This window comes from Acomys minous (genome assembly GCF_964271855.1).
Source record: "Acomys minous genome assembly, chromosome: 5".
Taxonomy (NCBI): Eukaryota; Metazoa; Chordata; class Mammalia; order Rodentia; family Muridae; genus Acomys; species Acomys minous.
This window is the reverse complement of record NC_140494.1, coordinates 84,719,910-84,740,235: the sequence shown is the minus strand read 5'-3', so window position 1 is coordinate 84,740,235 and position 20,326 is coordinate 84,719,910. Positions and strand designations below refer to the sequence as shown.

The window sequence follows — 20,326 nt, the reverse complement described above, 5'->3', positions numbered from 1 at the left end:
ATGTGGCTTCCCTTGAGATACTAGGCACGGGTTCTTCTGGCTTTACCATCTTGGGACCCTCCTTTTTAAAATTTATCTTTTTAAAAATTCTGTTTATGAGCCAGGTGCCAGTGGTGCATGTAATCCCAGCACTCTAGGAGTCAGAGGCAGGCGGATTTCTGTGAGTCCAGGACAGCTAAGGCTACACAGAGAAGCCCTGTCTCAAAAAACCAAAAATCTGTCTATGTACTTTGTGGTGTGGAGATCAGAAGACCACCTGCTGGAGTCAGTTCTGGCTTTTTGACTCCGTGAATCCCACAAATGGAATTCAGATTGTCAGGTATGGCAGCATGGCCTTTACCTGCAGAGCCATCTTGCTGGCTTTTTTTTTTTTTAAAGATTTATTTATTATTATGTATACAGTGCACTGCCTGCATGTACATCTGCTGGCCAGAGGAGGGCATGAGATCACATTATAGGTGGTTGTAAACCACCATGTGATTGCTGGGAATTGAACTCAGGACCTCTGGAAGAAGTCGGTGCTCTTAACGGCTGAGCCATCTCTCCAGCCCCTTTTTAATCTTTTTAAAAATTTACTTACCTTTATTTTATGTGCATTGGTGTTTTGCCTACATGTATGTCTATGTGAGAGTGTAATATCTTTGCGTTAACTGACAGTTCTAAACTGTTATGTGGGTGCTGGAATTTGAACTCGTGTCCTCTGGAAGACCAATCAGAACCCTTCACAGCTGAGCCATTTCTCCAGCCTCTTCGAGAAAAATCTTAAGCCATACTGCTCTAGAATTCAAGAGACAGCTGAGGGTAACCTAAGTACCAGGATCTTGCTGCCTATATTTCCCAAGTAACTGGTTACAATTGGGGTGCACCTCCATGGGCCAAGACGGATTATGCGCATGCGCAGTTTTGGCTAGCTGTCCTGGTTTGGCGCCGCGGGCACTGAAGACTGTGAGAAATCTCCCGGCGGCGCAGACTAGGCACGCCACTTCCGGTCGGGGCTCCTAACAACGGGGGAGGCCGGTAACCAGGGTGGGGGGGATGGCGGAGCGGGCTCCAGAGCCCGGGGCGGAGGCAGAGGCGGGCGCAGGCGGGGAGGCGGCGGCAGAGGAGGGCGCGGCAGGCAGAAAGGCGCGGGGCCGGCCGCGGCTCACAGAATCAGACCGGGCCCGGAGGCGGCTCGAATCCCGGAAGAAGTACGACGTACGGCGCGTGTACCTGGGCGAGGCGCACGGCCCCTGGGTGGACCTGAGACGCCGGAGCGGCTGGAGCGACGCCAAACTCGCCGCCTACCTCATTTCGCTGGAGCGTGGCCAGCGAAGCGGCCGCCACGGGTGAGGGGGCGCGGGGCCGGGAAGGGAGGAGGGAGGAAAGGAGGGAGGGGTGAGAAGAGCTCGGGGCCCCGCCCCCTGCACGTCCCGCCCCGCCCACGAGGCCCCGCCCCCTGTCCTCCAAGCCGGCTTAGAACTCAAGCATTTAAGCAGCCAGACCCTTCAAACGCGCCGCCTCCGGCCCGCTGGCTACCCAGTGCAAGCTTTGCCGCACCCCTCTGCCCGCCTCCAGGAGCTCTGACTGGCCCGTCTCGGGGCGGGACGGGGAGGTCGATCCGCCCCCACTGGCCTCTATTGGGGGGGGGGGGTCTCACAGGTGCTCCAAAGACTGGTTTTCTGTGTATGAGTGCCTTGCCTGCATGTATGTATGTGTACTATGTGCATGCCTGCTGTCTGCAGAGGTCAGAGGTCAGAGGAGGGCGTCGGATCCGCTGGAACTCTAGTTATAGATGGTTGTGCTGGAAATCAGACCCTGGCCCACTGCAAGTTCAGAAAACAGTCTTAAGGACCGAGCCATCTGCTCAGCCACCTGTTTCAGTACCCTTGTCACGTCTCCGTACAAAGACAACAGGTGAAGACTTTGCACAGTACGCTGGTGCTCAGTTAGGTCAGTTAACTTTTTTTTTTTTAACCTGACCTTCCCTGGGCTGAGTTGCTCCCCAGGAAGCAAGAGGCCTGAGGAGTGACTATGCAGCATAGCCTGGGTGTCTGGATAAGAGTATTTTTATTTGTTTGTTTGCTGAAACATGGTTTTTCTACATAACCCTAGCTGTCCCAGAACTCGATCTGTGCATCAGGCTGGCCTTGAAGTCAGGAATCCGCCTGTCTCTGCATCCAGAGTGCTGGGACTAATGGCATGCGCCGGGCTTGGCATGAGGGCTCTTTTAAGAATTTGCTATGGTGTGTTTGTATGTGTATGTGTGTGATATATGTAGGCTCACATGTAGAGGTGGGAGGATCATTTTGCAGAGCTGGTCCTCTCCCACCATGTGTCTTATAGGGATCAAACTCAGACCATAAATGACTCATCACACTGTAGTTGTCCGCATATGCCATGTGCTGCTTGCCCGCACTGAGAAGCTGGCTCTGGATGGATGGCTGTCCCTCCTCATTTGAGACCCATGTTTGTCTCAGTGTCCTCCACTACCCTTTGTCTTAGGTAAGGTTGGGTCATCTAACTCTGATGGGAAGAGAAGAGAACAGTAGAACCGCCCATGAGCAAAAGCCCTGTGCCCTTAAGAACAGCAAGAAGGTGGCACATTTCCAACAGAGGGAGCCCATAATGCAGGGATAGCCACAGAGGGAAAGAGAAACCTCCACCTGGAACTCCAGTGGAAGCTGCAGGTTCTCCAGTCAGCTGCTGCTGCGTGCTGTGACACCTTGTTCAATGTTATCTCTCTCCGGTCTGCACAGACAGTTCCAGCCAGCCAGGGCTACATAATGATACCTGGTCCCGAATAAAACACAAAACAAGAACACAGCTTAGAAAGGATGAGGAGTCACAGTGTAGCCTGTTCGCTCTCGTTTGTTCTCATCACCTGAATGATTCTTTAAGAGTTGATGCTGGGGCTGAAGACGATGGCTCAGTGTTAAGAGCATGTGTTGCTCTTTCAGAGGACCTGGGTCTGGTTCCAAACACAGGAATTGTGGTTCACAACCATCCAGAACCGCAGTTCCAAGGGATACAGTGCCCTGTCTGCCATCCAGTCTGGGTACTCGGCGCAGACCTGCTGCAGAGACATAATTGCAAACAAAAACGTATGCACATGAGAGAGTAAAATCATTTTTAAAAAGTTATCCAGGCATAGTGGTGCAGGCTTTAGTTCCAAGCTCCTTGGAAGCAGACGCAGATAGAGCTGTCTTGAGTTTGAGGCCAGCCTGGTCTACATATTGAGTTCCAAAGATAGCCAGGGCTATAGAGAGATCCTATCTGAGAAGAAAAAGAAAAAACAAAAATAAAACCACTTTGATGCTGAGGGGCAGTAACCAGCTAGGAGCCAGGGGCATAACTCAGTGGTGAAGTGCCTAATACATGAACACACCCGCGCACACGCACTAGTCAGGCATATGGCTCCATCAGCAGCTTGCCTGTCATACATGAAGCTCTAGATTCATTGCATGATTATAATCCCAGCACTCCCAGGCCCGATGACCTTAAATGACCCCCAGGACATATACGGTAGAAAGAGAAAGCTGATTCCTCCAAGTTACTGTGCCATATTCCTTATCCCAGTAAGTAAATAAGCATAACACAAATTCTTTGTAAGAATCAAACTCATACATTGAAGCAGGAGGAATGAGGGTAGGCAGTGGCAGGCCAGGAAGGAGGAGGTCGCAATAATCTCCCTGCCCTGCCTTTACCTCTTGAGTGTTGGAGTCATAGTCACAAGTTACCACCTCGGGTCTGTGGTGTTCAGGGAACGGAGCCCTGGGCTTTGTGGTGATAATAGTTTTCCTTTATTTTGCTTTTTGAAGTAGGGTTTCCCTATATAAGCTAAGTTAGCCTTGACTTCTTCATGTAATTCAACTGTCCTCAATTCCTGATCCTCCCACCTCTGCCTTCTGAGTGCTGGGGGAGGCAGGCATCACCACCACCCCTGACTAACATTTTCAATTGGTGGTTGGTGGAATCTGTGGATACAGAGGCTGGCTCCACACAGGGTGTGTGTTCCACGGGGTAGAAATCACGATGCCCTCTTAGCCTTCTTCCCACCCTCCCAACCCCATCTGCCTGGGGCCTTCTCTAGTAGTGGTAAGAAACCTCCATTCATGGCAGTCCCCCATGCCTGGGACTGCTGGGAAGGGACCAGGACAACTGCAGTTCAAACGCCGTCCCAGAGTTGATGAACTGCTGTGGTTTTCTACCAGGTCAGGATTCGGGCCGGCTTGGCCCCTCATTCACCCTCACCACCTCTCTGTGTTGCAGGAAGCCTTGGGAGCAAGTCCCCAAAAAGCCAAAGCGGAAGAAAAGTAAGTGGAGCCACAGCCTGGGGAGGGGTGGGAGCACCTGCAGAGCATAGCCCAGACATGGCCAGTCATCCAGCGTCCCTGTCCCTCTGCTGCACTATGGGAAGGGAGAAGAGGTGGTCCCTACCTTGCCTGCCTGAGGCAGAGCACGTCAAGTACCAGGTGGGTTGTCACTAAACAGGCCCCATCCAGCATGACCTCGATGCCTTCGGGTCGCGGCATGCCCCCCCTCCCCCCAGCACTGTGGTCCGGAGAGAACCACCTAGTGGCAGTGAGCCTTGCCCTGCCTCTTTTGATGCAAAGGTCTCATGTAGCTCAAGTAAGCCTCAGACTCACTCTGTAGCAGAGGCCGGCATATCTCCCACAATGCTAGGCTGACAGAGTGCCACCAGTACAGTTCATGTGGGGCTAGTGATGGAACCTAGGGCTTTGTGTGTACTAAGTAGGCACTTTACACCTAAGCTATATCCCCAGCTCCCAATGTAAACATTGTTTTCACATGTATTTATCCTTTTATTTGTGTGTATACAGGCATCACTAGTGTTGGAATCAGAACAGTTTGTGGAAGTTGGTTCTTTTTTTTTTTCTTTCTTTTTTGGTTTTTGGAGATAGGGTTTCTCTCTGTAGCCTTGGCTGTCCCTCTGTAGCCTTGGCTGTCCTAGACTCGCTTTGTAGACCAGGCTGATCCCAAAGTCACAGAGATCCTCCTGCCTCTGCCTCCCAAGTATTAGGATTAAAGATGTGCGCCACCGTGCCTGGCAATTCTTGCTTTCTACCACATAGGTTCTGAGCATCTAACTGGGTGAGCCAGGCTTGGTAGCAAGCACCGTGACTCACTGAACCATCCTGGCAGCCTGTTCTTCCTGGCCAGCTTTGCTCTATAAAGCAGGCTGGCCTCAAAACTCCCAACTTGCCTGTCTCGGGATTATAGGCATGCCCCGCCATTCCCATCCCCAGCTTTGGCACAGGAGTGAGCCATTATCTTTCCTCTTCCTCCCTGAAGGGTTAGGGAGTGCCAGACTGGAAATGGGCCAGCTGTGGAAGGAAGTCCATGCCACTGCCGTGCTCCTCACTAGGACGGAGACCCTGGGTATTCTCCTACAGCCCAAATGCCTCTTTTGGCCCCCTCTCCCTTCCAGCCCTACAGGTGGCCCCAGCCTTCTTAATTCCCTCATGGCCTCTCTGCTTCCTCCTGCCTCCTGCAGTCCCCAGCGGTGGAATCCTGGCTTTCCCCTGGTCACTTACTTAGAGCTGCTCAGCCAGATTGTGGCAAAGCCAAGACCTGAATGCAGCCAGTCTGGCTCTGTAGTGCCCACCCTCCAGCACCCTCACCATGTCTGGGAGCTCTTGCCTTAGCCAGTCCCAAGGAAGCAAAACTGATTGCTGTCTCTGCAATCGGAGTGGGACTGGCACTCTACTGGGGAAGACAGACAATAGGCCCCTTAATAGATGGCCACAGGCAGCCTCTTAGTGCTATTATAAACAAACCAAAGTTGGCTAGACCGACTCTGGAAGGAGTGGCTTCTGAGAGGAGAGTGCATGTGGGGAGATTCCTGGATGAAGGCATTGAGCAAGGCTGTTACCTGGAGCAACAGGGCACAGCCATACCCATGAGCCATACCCAGCTCATCTGAAGGGCAGCTAGGAGGCCATGTGGCTAGAGACAGTGAAGAGAAGACAGACCCGGAAAGGATGGCATGGGACCTGGCAGTACATGGCCTTGCTACCCACCGCAGCACTTGCTCCTCACCCTTTGAGGTGGTAGCCAGTGGATTTTGAGCTGAGCGACGACATGTCCTGCTCCCCTAGTGCCCCCTTGTGGCTGTAGATGGCTGCATGAAGGTAGCAAGGAAACTTCCGGGGACCGTGTGGGATGAAGAGTTTGGTTTGGTTGGGGAGTGTTGTTTTGTTGTTTTTGAAACAGGTTTCTCTCCGTAGCCCTGGCTGCCCTGGAACTAGTCTGTAGCTGGCCTCAAACTCAACATCTGCCTGCCTCTGCTTCCAGAGTGCTGCTATTCAAGATGCTGGCTGCAGGATGAAGATTTTTATTAAGAAACAGCTGGAGGGCTGGAGAGATGGCTCAGAGCACTGTCTGCCCTTCTAAAGGTCCTGAATTCAGATCCCAGCAGCCACATGGTAGCTCACAACCATCTATAATGAGATCTGGTGCCCTTTTCTGGTATATAGGTGTACATGCAGGAAAAACACTGTATAATAATAAATAAATAAATCTTAAAAAGGAAAAGAAACAGCTGGAGCTGGGCATGGAATCCCAGCCCTTGGGGAGGCAGAGGCAGGTGGATCTCTGTGATTTCGAGGCCAGCCTAGTCTACAAAGTGAGTCCAGGACAGCCAGGACTACACAGAGAAATCCTGCCTTGAGAAAAAACTAGAAAAGGAAGAAACAGCCGGATGTGGTAGCACATGTCTTTAATCTCAAAAGAAACAGCTAAAAGCTGAGCAGTGGCACACACCTTTAATCCCAGCTCTGGATAGACAGAAGCAGGCGGACTACATAATAAGGCCCTATTTAAAAGAAAAAAAAAAAAGGAAAAGAAAGGAAACAATTAACAATTCTTGTGGCCTGTGCCAGTCTCCATTATCTGTCTGACTTGCTCAGCCAAGGACAGTCCTGGCTGTCTCCCGCGTCCTAGTTTTCTCTAGGTTGTGCCATCTCTCCAAGCCTCAGTTTCTTCTTCTTCTGCAGAGTGACAGTGAGATTCAAGAGGCCGTCTCAAACTGTGGGACTTTTGGGCCCTAGGGGGAGTGGAGCACCTGTTCTCACGGCCACCTGGGGCCATGTGTCCACAGGGCGGCGACGCAATGTGAACTGCCTGAAGAATGTGGTGATCTGGTATGAGGACCACAAACACCGCTGCCCGTATGAGCCGCACCTGGCTGAACTTGACCCCACCTTCGGCCTTTACACAACAGCCGTGTGGCAGTGTGAAGCTGGACACCGCTACTTCCAGGACCTGCACTCCCCGCTCAAACCCCTCAGTGATTCAGAGCCTGACAGTGACAAAGGTGGGTCTGTGGGGTAAGGGCCGAGGGGACAGCAGGCATGGGGGCCTCTGCACACTTCCTGGGGGGTCACCCTGGGCCGCCCTCCGCCTCAGGGAGCCATCACAAGTGCATGAGCCAGGGCTGTGGCACTGTCCTAAGCGCAGACTTGTAGCCTTTGAGTCCCTGCCCAGCTGAGCAGAATTCTGTCCTTCTGCAAGCTAACAACCTTCTAATTTCCTCCAGTTCTTTCAGCTCTGTCACTCTCACTCACCCTCTTTCTAACTCTTTCCCTTCTTACCCCACTTTGTTCTCTTCAGCTGGGTTACTGGTTTTCTTTTTGTTGTAAAGATTTTATGCTTTTTTTTTTTTTCATCTACTTTTGGGACAGGGTCTCACTATGTAGCTCTGGCTGGCCTGGAACTTGCTAATTTAGACCAGGCTGGCTTTGAACTCACTGATCTGCCTTCTTCTGCCTCCTTAGAGCTGAGATTAAGGCATGCACCACCACACTCAGCCCTGTTCTGTTTCCTCAAGTCAAGTCTTTTGATACAGCCCAGGCTGGCTTTGAGTTCTGGACAGTTCTTCCACCTTAGCCCAGCAAGTACTGGGATTGCAGGTGTGCATGCAAAGCCTAAGCCTTCCTAGCGTGTTCATGCCCTTCGCTCGTCACTACAGATTCTAGGCAGGCGCTCTTCCACTGAGCCACACATCCATAACTCCACACCCCTTTCCAGCCTTCATTTTTTCCATTGTTTATTCTGTATCTTGTTTTGCTCATGTATGTCTGTGCACCACAGTGCCTTTGGAGCCAGAGGTGGTGTATCTCCTGGGGCTGGAGTTACAGATGGTTGTGAGCCACCATGTGGGTGCTGAACCCTGGTTCTCTAGAAGAGCCATCAGTGCTCTTAACCTCTGAGCCATCCCTCCAGCCTCTTTCAACCTTCTTTTTACTTTTAAGTCTGAGATGTAGTCTCACTAAGTCACCCAGGCTGGCCTTGGACGCTCTGTAGCTCAGGTGAACCTTGAAAATCCTCCTGTGTCAGCATCCCAAGCAGCTAGAATTACAGGCCTGGGCCACACTCAAGTTTCTTTCCTGTCCTTGATTTTCTGTTTCCCACTGTCATCTCTGTCCCCCTACTACCACCCTCTGTTCCCTGAATCTGTCACATGTTTTATCCCCTACCTCTCTCTTCTGTCCCACACAAGTCACACTGGGCTAGGTGCCCACTGAGGCAGAGAAGGACTCTAGGGAAGGCCCAAGTGCATCATGGTGTGGGCAGTGAGGATGCTGCATGCTACCTCAGGACTTGGCATGACTGACAAGGCCTATAGGGCCAGCTGCCAAGTGCTGTGACAGGCCTGAAGGTGGAGCTAGTCATCAGGGCTAAGTCTGTGCTGGCAGGCGTCACCAAGCAGGTGGCATCCCAGCTGGCTGAAGGGAAGCTAGGGTGAGAAGTACTCCTGGTGGGCCCCACACCCACGGCCACCCCGTTGGGTCTTGGCCAGTCTCCAGAGGGCAGGCATTCCCTCAGCCTGCCACTCCTCCCTCAGTGTGCCCTGCTGGAGGCCCTTTCCTGGGCCATCTGACTCCTCCCATTACTCTGTCATTTGTCTTGAGGAAACCCAGGAGGATTGGCACTAGTCTATCTAGTACCTTAGGCAGAGATGGTGTCACCCCAAGCCAACACTGCTTTGGGAATGAGCCCTGTGGTCCATTAGCCACGTCTGCCCAGGCAGCAGTAAGGAAGTGGATCTGCTCCTGTCCTAGGCTCTTCCCAAGCCCCTCTCCATACCGTGGCCCTTGTCTGGGTGGCCTTGCCACCTCTCTCATGTCAGCCTGAATAAAGTCCAGAAGCACACAGATGCTCCTCTCCTTGGTTGCTGTGGCATAGAACCCAGACCCTGACACATGCTAGGCATGCATTCTCCCCTTGAGCTTTTTGGGAGCTGGGGATGGGCACCAAGTTGCCCATGCTGGCCTTGAATTCACTTCATAATGCCAGTAGGCCTTGAACTACCAGTCTTTCTGCCTCAGGCTCTTGAGAAGCTGGGGTCATAGATTGGCACCCCCAGGCCTGATGTTATGGGTGGCAGGGAGGCCTGTCCCTCTTCCCAACCACTCTGTGGTCCCTGAATCCGGATGGCATCTCCATGCCTGTGTGGGTCAGAGTGCCCAGAGCAATCCACCTAGAAAGAGAAAAGCCTTATCTAGGTTCCAGAGGCTCTGGCCCTGTCAGAACCTGATGCTCAGGGTGAGCAATAGTGGGAGTGCCTACAGAAAAGAGCCACTCAACACAGCTTCCACCAGAGCGAGCCAGAGCAAGCTGAGGTCCCACAATTTTCCTCAGGGCACACTTGTGACCTCAGCCTGCCTGTTAAAAGCTCTACCACCTGCTGTTGTGGTTAATGTAAAAGTATAGCCTAATAAATGTTTATTATTAGGCTATAGTTATTATGGTGGTACTAGACCTCAAATGCAGGCCACTTTGGTGAACACTTAGCCAAGCCATAGCCATGACCCAAGGGCTACTGAGAAGCCAAAAACAAAAATCCAGACCTCCATCTACCTCATCTACCCTTTCGGTCTGTTTTCTTTTTCTTTTCTTTCTTTCTTTCTTTCTTTTTTTTTTTTTTTTTTTTTGGTTTTTCGAGACAAGGTTTCTCTGTGTATCCTTGCCTGTCCTGGACTAACTTTGTAGACCAGGCTGGCCTTGAACTCACAGTGATCCGCCTGCCTCTGCCTCCCGAGTGCTGGGATTAAAGGTGTGCGCCGCCACCGCCCAGCTCTTTTTTTGGATTTTCAAGACAGGGTTTCTCTGTGTAGCCTTGGCTTTCCTGGACTCGACTTGTAGGCCTCGAACTCACAGTGATTCCCCTGCCTCACTTCCTGAGTGCTGGAATTAAAGGTGTGCACCATCACGCCTAGCTCTGTTTTCTTAATAATTAGCCCTAGTGCTAGTTAGACTGGCAGCAGTGATTCTGTGGCCCATCATGGTGCTGTGAAGGCAGGCTATACAAACAACTATAGTAGGTACCAACCCAGGCTCTGGAGCCATAGAGCCCAGGGTCCCAGACAGCCGTGCCCAGTTGTATTATGGGCATAATCAAAGTTCCAGCCACTCATGGCCCCGATCCCTTCAGTTGTGTGTGGAGTTCAGTAGCAAATACCTAATTGAGATGTTGGGCCTGTTGGCCTACTGTTGGCCTTCTGGGAGTGGGAGGGATGCTTTGCCAGGGGGCCGTGTGTGTGTGTGTGTGTGTGTGTGTGTGTGTGTGTGTGTGTGTGTAGGTGCCCAAGGAGGCAAGAGGCATGGGATCCCCTGGAGCTAGTGTTGCAGGCGGGAAGCATCCTGGCAGGGTGTGGGGACTGAAGTGAGAACCTCTGCAGTAGTTAGTACATGACATGCTCTTAGCTGCTGAGCCATCTCTCTGGCCCCCTTTAGGCATTTCTGTCCTAGAGCAGAAGCAGGCAGTGAGCAAAATAATTAACACAGCATCAAATACTCTGGGACAGGGGCTGTTTGAGACAGGTGATCAGGGCGCCTCCCCGAAAGTCAGTGAGCGGCCTGCAGTTCCAAGCAATGCCTGAGAGAGGGGTAGCAGGTGGGATTGCAAGTACAAAGACCCTGAGGCCAGAGCTTGTCTAATGCCTCTGGAGTAGAGCTCTAGAGAGGGAGTGAAGAGACAGTCAGGGAGACAATTGGAGACAGGTAGTGTGGGCTGCTGAGCTACACTGAGTGCCTTCCGAATCCTTACAGGAAGACGACCTGGCCTTGAACATATTAGGACTTTTTTATTTTTTGTGTTTTGGCTTTTGGAGACAGGGATTCTCTGTGTGGCCCTGGTTGTCCTGGGATTAGCTCTGTAGACCAGGCTAGCCTCAAACTGAAAGATTTGCCTACCTGTGCCTCCTGAGTGCTGAAATCAAAGTGCACCAATGCTGAGTGTACCACGACACCCAGCAGTTTTATATGTTTTGAAATTTTTTTTGAGTTTGAGTGTGGGTATGTGGGTAAGCGTGTCACAGTATGTATATCAAGGTCAGAAGACAACTTGTAGGAACCAGTTCTCTCGTTGTACCATGTGGTTGTCCTGGATGGAACTCAGGTCCTCAGAGGTTTGGAGATAAGCATCCCACTGGCTCCATCAGTTCTTACCACTGGCTGATGCTCTGAACTCAGCACCCACAACCCACTTGCTGCTTTGTACCTGGAGACTCAGGATCTTTTCGTCCTGTGGTTCTATTGCCCTCCTAGGCCTGCCTAGATGGATGGTGGGGCCAGGGGCCAGGGAAGTGGAGCTTGGCCCAAGGGAAACCACATCTGCTGCTACACTGGCTGGAACCAGTGCTGGGCTGTCCACCTGTTGCAGGGCATGGGAGATGCAGCCCAGCAGGGTGTGTGTGGAAGGAGGAATGGCTGGGTGTGGGAGCGGCTGGCCTGTCTGTTGTAGGAAGTGATGAGTGGGCTCTCAGGAGCAGAGGAGCAAGCTGCCTCTGTTGTACGAATGCTGAGGCCGTGACCAGCATCTGTAGAGATTGAGGAGAGACAGTTGGGCTGTGGGTGGATGGGTTTTGGATGCAGTCCCAACAGGTTTTGCCGACAGATTGGAAGTGGGTGTGAGAGAGAAAGTCAAGGATAGCCCTAGGACGTTGGCTTGAGCCACAGGAAGGACAGAGCTGCCACCCTGTGAGGCAGGGCCACCTGTGAGTGGCACAGGCTCTGTTGGGAGGATCTGGTGGAGGAAGTCCCAGTGTTGCGAGTGGTTCTGAGATGGCGGGCAGGGGCGGAGGGTGTGGTACCAAGAGTTTGGGGCTCCTAGGAGGCCCAGCTCCTTGTAAACGCATAGAGTTACCAGCACTGGTGTAGCCTATGGTGTCATAAAAATAGAGCTCAGGAGCTCAGGAGATGGCCAAGTTGGTAAAGTGCTTGCTATGCAAGCATGAGAACATGAGTTCAATTCCCAGCACATACATCAAAAAGGCCAGCTACCATGCCTCACTCCTGTAGTGCCAGCAGTGGGGAAATGGGGACAAGACACACACACACACACACACACATACCACACCACACACCCCCGCCGGGCTCAGTGACCAGGTAGGCTAAGCAAAGGGGTGAGCTCAGTACTGAAGGGGAGATTCTTATCTACAAACATAAATTGGAGCTAGGCATTGTGCACACATCTTTAATTCCAGCACTTGAGAGACAGAGATAGAGTTCTGTGAGTTCAAGGCCAGCCTTGTCTACAGAGTAAGTTCTGGGCCAGCCAGGGCTACAAACTGAAACTCAAAAATCAGGGGATTCCAAAAAATGAAATAAAAATAAACGAGTAAGGTAGGCAGAGAGTGAGAAACCCAAAACTGGTTTCTGGTCCACACATGTCTGTACACATGTACACACACGCACACACATGCACACATACACACCTGGTAGATGCAGCAGCACTCTGTGGCTACAGGTTCCATCCGAAGTGCTTCTGTCTGCTCACAAAGTCAGTCATTCAGGACTAAGCTCAGAGAAAGGTCAGCTTGTGGCGGTCACCCTCACACATCGCCGTATGCACCTGTTTCCTTTTAATTTCTGGGTTCTTGAGATGCTTAGTCCTAACTTCCTTCTGTTTTGTTTGTTTGCTTCCAAAACAATACAGTATTGAAAGAGTAGTTTGTGTTATATCAGGTATTATAAATGATTTAAGGCAAGTGGAAGAGTGTATAGAGGTCTATGAAGGCTTACATCGATACAGTTATTTGTTGGGTGGAGTGTGTGTGCCATGACACCATTGTGGATGTCAGTACACATCAGAGGGCAACTTAATGGAGGTTCACAGGGGGGAGTGGGGGGGCCTGGGGGTCAAACTGAACTGTAGACCTGGAGGCTTTTTTTCCCCCCGTTTTTTAGTTGACAGGGTTTCTCTGTGTAGCTTTGGCTGTCCTGGACTTGCTTTGTAGACCAGGCTGGCCTCCAACTCACAGTGATCTGCCTGCCTCTGCCACCATACCTGGCTATTCTTTCATCTTTAAAAGAAGATTTTATTTATTTTATGTATGAGCACTCTAACTGCATGTGCACCTGCCTGCCAGAAAAAGACATCAGATCTCATTCTAGATGGTTGTGAGCCACTGTGTGGCTGCTGGGTATTGAACTCAGGACCTCTAGAAGAGCAGCCAGTGCTCTATCTGCCGAGCCATCTCTCCAGCCCCATGGTTTTTTATTTTTTTGAAACAGGTTTCTCTGTGTAGCCTTGGTTGTCCTGGAACTGGATCTGTAGACCAGGCTGGCCTTGAACTCAGTGATCTGCCTACCTCTGCCTTCCCAAGTGCTGGGATTAAAGGTGTGTGGGACAACACCCAGCTTCCCTGCTTGCTTGCTTTTCTTTCTTTCTTTCTTTCTTTCTTTCTTTCTTTCTTTCTTTCTTTCTCTTTCTTTCCAGGTTCTCATGTACCCCAGGCTGGCCTTGGCTCAATATACAGCCAAGGATGACCTTGAACTTCTGATCCTCTAGCCCCACCACCCCAGTGGTGGAGCTGCAGCATCACGTGTTTATGCAGTGCTGGGGATAGAACCCAGCGCTTTGTGTGTGCTAGGCAAGTGCTCCGCCAACTGAGCTGCAGCTACAGCCTGCAGATACTACATTTTTAAAAACTATGTCGGTTGGGTGTGGTCACGCACACCTTTGGTCCCTGTACTTGGAGAGCAGATGCAGGTAGATCTCTGCAAGTTCAAGGCCAACCTGGTCTACAGAGTGACAGCTGCGGCTACCTAGGAAAAACCTTGCACTCATCGTCCCCAAAAGAGTATATGAGTGTTTGTGGGCATACGTATGTGCACCACATGGGTGTCCAGTACCTGTAGAGGCCAGAAGAATGTCTCAGATCCCCTGGGACTGAAGTTATAGGCAATTGTGAGCTGCCATGTGGGTACTGTGAAGTGCACTCTGTCTTCTGCAAGAGTAGCCAGTGCTCTTAACCACTGAGTCATCTCTCCAGTCCACAAATACTGCATTTAAATAAGGGATTTGATCTTATGAGTATTTTGATATCAGCTTGGAGTTCTAGAACCAATCTCCTCTGAACAATCTTTAGAATTTCTCGAGTGTAGGGGTGGTTACATTCTTTTGTAAACAGCCTCTCAATGAGTAGTTAGAATCTTCTCAGTTTACTTTTACCTTATCAGTGTGTGTGTACACATCCAGTGCTGCAGTTAGAGGTGGTTGTGGCTCCTTGGGATGGAATGTGGGTCCTCTGGGGGAGCACAAGTGCGCTTTCACCCTCAGCCGGGTCGTCTCTACAGCCCCAGTAGCTGTGGGCTGTGTACTCCTATGAAGCCACCGGAACAAGGAGCTCTTTGGAATACCTACCCTTGCTTCTCTGCTCCTTACCTGAGCTAGGTCAGCATACAGAGCTGCTGGGTGGGGCTTGTCATCTAAAAGGCCAAACACAGCGTCAGAGGGGATAGTAACCCAACACCTACCCTGCGGGAGGAGCCCAGCATTTGCTCCTGAAAGATCTTCTGAGCCTGGGGAGACGCTCAGTCAGTGAAGAGCTTGCTGTACAAGCATGAGGACAGGAGTTTGGGTGTCCAGCACCCACAGGAAAGCTGAGTGCTCAGAGGTGCTTGTTGCCAGGTCAGATGCCTGAGTTCTGTCCTCAGAGCCTACATACTGAAGGGAAAGAGCCCACTCCTGCAAGCCGTCCTCTGACCTCCACACATGCACACCATGGTGTCCCCTACCTGCAAGTAAATAAATTTGAGAAATAAAAATAATAAGGGAGCAAGACTGAGGAAGACAGATGTCCACCTCTGGCCTCTGCACACCAGGCTCTGGAGCAGTGAGCAGATTGCTCTGGAGGTACAGATACTTGATAGTGCTGAGATGGAGGTGCTCTCCAAGAGGTACAGGAAGACCTAGGCGCGTGACTTGTGTTACCCTCTTCCGACCACTGATGAGTTGCACCTCAAAGTAAAGCTGTGAGAGTGGTTAACTGAGGGAGAGCTTTCTAGCCTCAGGAGTCTTCCCAGCAAGTCACGCACCTGGGAGCAGCAGCATGGGAATCCCCAACTGACACTTACACAGACAGACAGACAGACAGACACAGACGGACAGTGCTCCAGGACTTTGCACAGGCATCACAGGTGGAGAGTCCTGTGACAGAGCCCTAGAAGCTTGCTTACTCCAGGTATTTTAAGTGAAGTGACCACACTTAACATGAATCTAACCAGCATGGAGTCAGCACTGATACTGGCCGCTTTTGATCCCAGCTCTTGGGAGGCAGAGGCAGGTGGATCTCTGAGTTCAAGAACACCCTGGTCTACATATGAATTTCAGGCCAGGGAGAAGCACTGAGGGCCTAGCAAAGAGAGACCATGGTGATTGAGTACAGCCAGCCATGTCAGGAACAGGAACCCAGAAGGCACCACTGGCTTTGGCTCTGAAAGTCACAGCACCTTGTTCCTGGTGACACATAAATCCCAGCAAGAGCTCCCCACCCCCTCACCCCAGTGTATATGTTTTTACATGAGTGGGGGTAGAAGCCCATGGATAACCTTGGGTGTCATCCTCATAAATGTCATCTACCTCCTTTGAGACAAGCTTCCTCAATGTCCTGGAGCGCACCAATAGGCTAGGCTGTCTGCTCAGGAGCCCAGGGACCCTCCTGTCCCTGCCTCATCAGTGGGGGAGGGGGGTGGGCTCACACATGCACACCACTAAGCCTGGCCTGACATTTTAGAATAGTTTTACATACTATTAGTGAGTGAGTATGTAGCATGTGTGTGGCTCGTTGGGGGGGGGGGCATTGGGTACGAGGGCATGCATGCCACAGAGCAGTCTCTTTCCACCTATGTAGTATTTTTTTTTCTTTTTTTGAGGTAGGATTTCTCTTTCTCTGTTTAGTCTTGGCTGTCCTGGCCATACTCTATAGATCAGGCTAGGCTCAAACTCCAAGATCACCTGCCTCTGTCTGGGGACTGCTGGGATTAAAGGTGTGGGCCACCATGGCCAGACTTATTAGTCACTTTTACACCATGACACAAAAGAGACTTATGGAAGAAAGAATTTGTTCGGACTTAGAGCTCCAGAGGGGTAGAAACCTCAAATCTTGCCCCTAGTGGTGCACTTCCTTCAGCAAGGCTCTACAACCTAAACTTCCCCAAACAGTGATACTAACCGGGGACAAGTGTTCAAATGCCTGAGCCTATGGGAACATTTACCATTCAGATCACCACATGTCGGTTCCAGGAACCTGACTCAGGTAGCCAGGCTTACCTGGAAAAGGCTTTTAACCACCAAGGCAGCCAGCTCACCGGTCAACACAGAAATAGAAAGACTTATTTTTATTTTATGTGTGTGAGTGTTTAGTCTGCATGTATGTAAATGTACATGTGCAGTACTAGAGGAGGCCAGAGAGGATGTCAGATCCCCTTCAACTGGAGTTACAGACTGGACTGAGCACCATGTGGGTGCTGGGAACTGAACTCTGGTCCTCTCAAAGAGTAGTAATACGCTTAACTGCTGAGCCATCTTTCCAGTTCCCATGCGTGGTGTTTCACATGAGTTCTGGAAATGGAACTCAGATCTTTGTACTTAAAAGACAAACCCTTCAGGCTGAGCCACCTCCCCAGCTCGTAACCGTCCCCTCCCTTCTCTCTGCAGTGGGCGATGGCCTGGTGGCTGGCAGCTCTGGCTCATCCAGCTCCAGCTCCAGCTCTGACTCGGAGGAGCCGCCTGAGGCCCAGCCAGCCCAAGCCTCCGCTGCTGCTGCTGCTGCTGCTGCTGCTGTCACCCCCACCAGCCCCACAGGCAGCAGTGGGCTTATCACTCAGGAAGGAGTTCATATCCCCTTTGATGTCCACCACGTGGAGAGCCTGGCCGAGCAGGGCACCCCTCTGTGCCAAAACCCTGCAGGCAGTGGGCCCGAGGCCCTGGAGACGGTGGTGTGTGTGCCTGTGCCCATGCAAGTGGGCACTGGCCCTGGCACCCTCTTTGAGAACATGCCCCAGGAGGCACTGGGTGAGGTGGTGGCCAGCTGCCCAGTGTCAGGCATGGTGCCTGGCTCCCAGGTGATCATCATTGCTGGTCCTGGCTATGACACTCTCACAGCCGAGGGCATCCACCTCAATGTGGCTGCTGGCAGTGGCACTCCTAGCAGCGGCCTGGGTGAGGAAGTATCCTGTGCCATGATGGAGGGCGTGGCAGCCTATACACAGACGGAGCCCGAGGGCACCCAGCACAGCACCATGGACACCACCTCTATAGCCAGCATCGAGACGAAGAAAGGTCTGGGGGTGCCACTGTGGCCTATGGCAGGGGTTGGGAGGGGTGGCAGAGGGGAAGGAGTGGCTCTCGAAGTGAGCTTCTTGACAGCCTTATCCCCACAGACACCACCCCATGTTGCCCCGTAGAGAAGGAGGACCTGTATATGCTCAAGGAGGAGAAAGAGGACGCAGTGGCCCCACAGCTGACAGAGCTGGCAGCTGCCATGCCCGAGAACACAGAAGCAGAAGCAGAGGTGGATGGAGAGGAACTGGACGGCAGTGACATGTCAGCCATTATCTATGAGATTCCTAAGGAGCCCGAGAAGTGGGTGCGAGGATGTGTGGGTGGGACTGAGGGCAAAGAACAGCTGCAGGCGTAGAGCCCGCTGTGCACGCGCCCTGACGCCACAGGCCCCTTCTCTCCAGGAGACGGCGGAGCAAGCGGTCACGGGTGATGGACGCTGATGGCCTGCTGGAGATGTTTCACTGTCCCTACGAGGGCTGCAGCCAGGTGTATGTGGCTCTCAGCAGTTTCCAGGTGAGGCTACTCCCCAGGCAGGGCTGGTGCTGGGTCCAGATGGCCTGGGCCACGTGGCTGCTTGGAGAGTTTTAGGTATAGTGGTGCAGGGCCTGCCTCCATGAGCCCAGTTCATCCCAGCTGGCCTCTCTGCAGACACCAGGCATAGCTGTCTGGTCTGACCATCACTTCCCAGTCCACCCTCTTGGTCTTCCATAGGAAGACTACCCTAGTCCCAGGGACTATCCATGCATGGGAGCCCCAGATCCTTCTACAGGGAGACCTCTTCCTGTAGTTTGCCTTCTGTAGTGTGGATGGTATACCCTAGGGGTAGAATGGGCTTCCCTCATCTCATCACACAAGGCAGCACCTGTAACCTCTTGACTGGCTGAGCATGTATTAAGCACTTAGGCTGTTCTCATGGTCTAAAGAATGAAAAAACAACAAAGTGGATCAAGTCATCGTCGTCCCCACCACCCCAGGGCCAGTGTAGCACCTCGGAGGCATGGGCCAACCACTGTTCCCCAAGGCTCGGTGTCCTCGTGTGTACTGGGCTAGCAGCAGGAGCCTCCCAAGGTTAACGAGCCCAGAGCCAGGACTGGTAAAGCTTTTCTTTGACCAGGCTGCACACTAGGATGCCTCTTCTACCTTCCAGTCTAGGCTGACTATGGCTTCTGCCCTGGCTCCCTGTATGTCTCCCCCACTTTTAGAGCCCCTCCCCATGGGCCCATGGTACCCACTCCTCCTCTCACTCCTAGAACCACGTCAACCTCGTGCACCGAAAGGGGAAGACCAAAGTGTGCCCCCACCCTGGCTGTGGCAAGAAGTTTTATTTATCCAACCACCTGCGACGTCACATGATCATCCATTCAGGTCAGGCTCTGCCAGCTGGGACCCATAGGCCAGGTGTAGTGCACATGTGTAAATTCCAGGGTCCAGGAGGTCTGTGCAGTACCCACATTCATATGTGTCCCAGGTGCTGGTTTTCTTGTGCAGTTGTCCCAAGCCCCAACACGGGTCGTATGGGAGGCTGTCTCAGCTTGGCAATTGACACCTGGTGTCAGGAACCTGGCCCTCTTCTTACTTAATGTCACTGCAGCAGACATTAGCTCTTAGGGAGGTGGGAGAGGAGGTAGGGTAGCTGTCTCCTCGTAGTCACCTCTACTGGGCAGTGTCCTGAGGCTGCTGCCACCTGCAGGCGTCCGAGAGTTCACCTGTGAGACCTGCGGCAAGTCTTTCAAGAGGAAGAACCACCTGGAGGTGCACAGGCGAACACACACCGGGGAGACACCCCTGCAGTGAGTGTCGGGCGCTCAGGAGGGAGGGGACCTAGGCCGGCTGCAGGGGAGGCTCAGCTTGCAGTGTGACCTGCTCTGAGCCCGTCTCCCGCCACACAGGTGCGAGATTTGTGGGTACCAGTGCCGGCAGCGAGCGTCGCTCAATTGGCACATGAAGAAGCACACAGCCGAGGTGCAGTACAACTTCACGTGCGAGCGCTGCGGAAAGCGCTTTGAGAAGCTGGAAAGCGTCAAGTTCCACACACTCAAAAGCCACCCGGACCACAAACCCACCTGACCTGCCCACGCCCACGGACCTCAGCCTCTATTTATTTGTACTCTTGGACGTTATGTCCAGACCTGTCAGAGCCCAAGACACCCACTGGGGCTGCCCCAACCGCAGGCCGGAAGGAGGCATTCCCCACTCTCCCCTGGGCAGGTGCCCCGCCCTACCCCATCATATCCCACTCGAGGAGCTGGCACCTGGGACTGCACTGCTGAACTGTGTCAAGAGCGCAGAGTGAGATTAAAGTGAAAAAAAGATGCCCTTCCCCTAGGCCTGAATAATTATAGGGGCTGGCACCTCTTTGTGACCAATTGACCTGCTCCCTTCCTGACCAAGGCTAGGTTGGGATGGCTGCCCCTGTTAGCCTCTGCTCCCCCAGGGGAGATGTGAGGGACCAGAATCCTGGTGCTTGTGCCTCCCATGTTTCACAGAATATTCATTCCTGGCCCAGAGAACTGCGGGAGGAGCTAAGCTGTTGAACAAACATTTGGAAACCCCAAAATGAGACATCTGCACTGGGCAGAGAATGGAGTGATGGGTTGGCTTAGGAAGGGAGGGGCCTTCCCTGAGGAGGTGGCTTTTGCTCTTTAGCCAGAATGACAAAGAGAATCCATCCTTGTATGGGAGAACGGCTCCTTGTGTTCTTGGAACAGCACGCCATGGGATAAGGGCTGCCTTGGACCCATGGCATGCAGG

General features: G+C 52.4%; 1 protein-coding gene across 2 annotated transcripts; it reads left to right on the top strand.

The window, feature by feature from the left end:
- The first annotated feature begins 105 nt into the window (after nucleotides 1-105).
- Nucleotides 106-19,889, top strand: ZNF653 (zinc finger protein 653). Of its 2 annotated transcripts, none has more exons than XM_084781844.1 (9): nucleotides 106-1,328; nucleotides 4,252-4,295; nucleotides 7,103-7,318; nucleotides 16,949-17,572; nucleotides 17,698-17,875; nucleotides 17,977-18,088; nucleotides 18,826-18,940; nucleotides 19,266-19,365; nucleotides 19,465-19,889. In XM_084781844.1, the coding sequence occupies exons 1-9, from the start codon at nucleotides 1,036-1,038 to the stop codon at nucleotides 19,640-19,642; spliced, it is 1,860 nt and encodes a 619-aa protein (XP_084637970.1). In that variant the 5' UTR covers nucleotides 106-1,035; the 3' UTR covers nucleotides 19,643-19,889. The 2 variants fall into 2 exon arrangements, with proteins under 2 accessions (XP_084637970.1, XP_084637969.1); XM_084781843.1 differs by having other exon boundaries at nucleotides 17,674-17,875.
- Nucleotides 19,890-20,326: the final 437 nt, after the last annotated feature.

What these genes read in the sequence shown, in the direction of transcription:
- ZNF653 (XM_084781843.1), top strand. Translation starts at nt 1,036, where the DNA reads ATGGCGGAGCGGGCTCCAGAGCCCGGGGCGGAGGCAGAGGCGGGCGCA. An exon ending in AGAGCCTGACAGTGACAAAG is followed by an intron (nt 7,319 to 16,948) that starts GTGGGTCTGTGG and finishes TTCTCTCTGCAG; the next exon opens with TGGGCGATGGCCTGGTGGCT. An exon ending in ATTCCTAAGGAGCCCGAGAA is followed by an intron (nt 17,876 to 17,976) that starts GTGGGTGCGAGG and finishes CCTTCTCTCCAG; the next exon opens with GAGACGGCGGAGCAAGCGGT.